The sequence below is a fragment of the Sphaeroforma arctica genome, assembly GCF_001186125.1.
Source record: "Sphaeroforma arctica JP610 unplaced genomic scaffold supercont1.4368, whole genome shotgun sequence".
NCBI classification, from domain to species: Eukaryota; class Ichthyosporea; order Ichthyophonida; genus Sphaeroforma; species Sphaeroforma arctica.
The window spans coordinates 1-2,362 of record NW_014036190.1 but is presented as its reverse complement, the minus strand read 5'-3'; the positions used below and the strand labels follow the sequence as shown (position 1 = coordinate 2,362).

At 38.1% G+C, this 2,362-nt stretch overlaps 1 protein-coding gene across 1 annotated transcript; it reads right to left on the bottom strand.

Moving 5' to 3' along the window:
* Nucleotides 1-308: 308 nt before the first annotated feature.
* Nucleotides 309-1,832, bottom strand: SARC_14263 (hypothetical protein; the record flags this gene model as incomplete). The annotated part of the gene is made up of 3 exons (XM_014291606.1): nucleotides 309-556; nucleotides 882-983; nucleotides 1,662-1,832. Coding segments are annotated over 3 exons (521 nt in total), but the record flags the coding sequence as incomplete, so codon positions are not given.
* Nucleotides 1,833-2,362: the final 530 nt, after the last annotated feature.

Sequence of the window (2,362 nt, the reverse complement as noted above, 5' to 3'; positions counted from 1 at the left end):
CTAACAGTACCTGTGAAGTACATACACAAATAAAATACACATAGAGTGCGTAAGAAAATAAGCGTACAAGTAAAGCATATATACAAAGAAAGTATACGAATAAAGTAATTACACAAATAAAGTATTCGAATAAAGTATATACACAAATACAATATACCTGTAAAGTACATACACACATCAAGTAAACATATAGAAAACGTTAAAAAAATAAGTATACAAGTAAAGTAAATACACAGATATAGTATACGAATATAAGTACATACACAAATATAGTATATACATGTCCACATGGGATTGCATAAGAATAGTCGATACCTGGTGCGGCCCGTTTCGTCGGCACGGAACTCTCCTTGACAAAACCCTGGAAACGCAGAGCGGTATCCCAATACATATTCATTGCATTGAACTCAATGTGTGCCAAGTTATGCAGTATGTTCTGTGCCAGTGTAGCCCCGCTACCACGTGTGCTGGGCATATCCTTTGGTTCGAATAAAGCGGGACGAATCGGTACGCCGATGGGTGGCACTGTGTAGGCACTCGTGACCCCAAGCGTCTGCTGTAAGCGTAGGTATGTAGTCGGGGTGGACAATAGATGAACAGTCAGGTCAAATACATGATAAATAAACATATATACCTACATATTAACGAACATATAATATAAACAAACATAGAGGTTTATAAAGTGAGCGGCGGTCAATAGCGGATAGGTATGAAGTAGTCACAGACTTCATCGGCATGACAAAGGGTATATATATATATATATATATATATATGTGTGTGTGTGTGTATGTGAGTGTGTATGTATGTGTATGTTTGTGTGTGTATAGATATATGTATATATATATTCATATATATATATATATATACATATAGGTCAATACCCTGGTAGCGGCATCTGTAGGTGATTCGTAGAGTTTATCAAGTTTCTCCTTCGCAACTTGTGTGTATTGTACTTTCATAGTTGGGTCTGTTGCCTCGAGGACCTGCCAGGATGGAAAGCGACTGTATGCGTGAGGGTAGTGTAATCGACAGAGTGAGAATGTGGAGAAGTCTAGAGTTCTGACAAGTTCGTATCAACTTTATCCATGATAAGCTGGTACACAAATAAGTAGTATTAATAAAAAAATATAGGATAGCAAGTATCAAACAAATATGTATATACGAAAGCTGTACAACTACAACTGTATATTTTTTGCCTATTCGTTCACAAATACAGCTCAATTTGTTGCACAATCCTCTTCACATTTTCAGCTTTAAACTTTCAATGTTCAATATACATTAATTCAATAAGAAGCCAATATACATCAAATAAGAAGCCAATAAACATAAATACAATGGCAATTCATATCAAATATGGAGCCGAATATAACACATTCTCGTGATGTGATTATTTGTACAGATACAAGTAAAGGGGAATCCTAACTGTGTATCTGGCCCTGATGCTACGAAGATGCGCGCACAATCACTGCGATCAATAGGCCGTTCTCGCACACACACACAACATGTTGCGTCGGATTTTTAGTGAAACAGTCAGATGGAACATTTATGAGTTTCCACTAGGCATATCACCGTTGTCTTTTGAGACATAAGTCAGGAGGTAAAAAAAGAAAGCCCACACAGCCCTATCGAATATGAGTGGTACGCCTGGTGATTTTACATACCAGACAGCCTAGATCAACAACAGATAGGTTGTTCAATTTAGTGCGCTCGCCGACTTGTTTATTAACCGAAGCGCCATACTCTCGTCGTCTCATCGAATTGGCAATGAACAATCCTAACCTTTGCGGTTCAAGTATAGGACGGCGAAACGGCAAACGCGGTCGACTCAACATCGCATGGTCAACGCGTACGCGTGTACATAAATACATTGTATGAAGTATATTGTACTGTAGTACAGAGGCGAGACTTTGATAATATAACACCGGATGAAGTTGACCTCACTCTATTTCTCTCTCTTCCTCTAGTAGAGAGAGTCAAGACTAGCAGATGCTACACTCTACAGCCCACAAGATACACCACTATTTACAGTCTACAGCCTGCTTTAGGCTACTCATACTTGAAACATACCAAATTACGTCATCAATGAACACATGACGACAACTACGACATACTCAATTACGTCATATTCCACTACGTCAGCAAGATCAGTACTAGTTGAATCCGGTTTAATGCTTTTTTTTATAAAACAAAAACAATAACATGTGTGAACTTATTAACTAAATACCCGCAGCGCGGAATGAGATGAGCTCTGTATGTTGCCTGTAAATATTTCAATAAAGTTATCGTCAAATCAGAATCAGACGTAGGTCCATGGGATGTATGTATTCGTTTCGCTGAAGATGGGGAAACCCAATAAAATTTG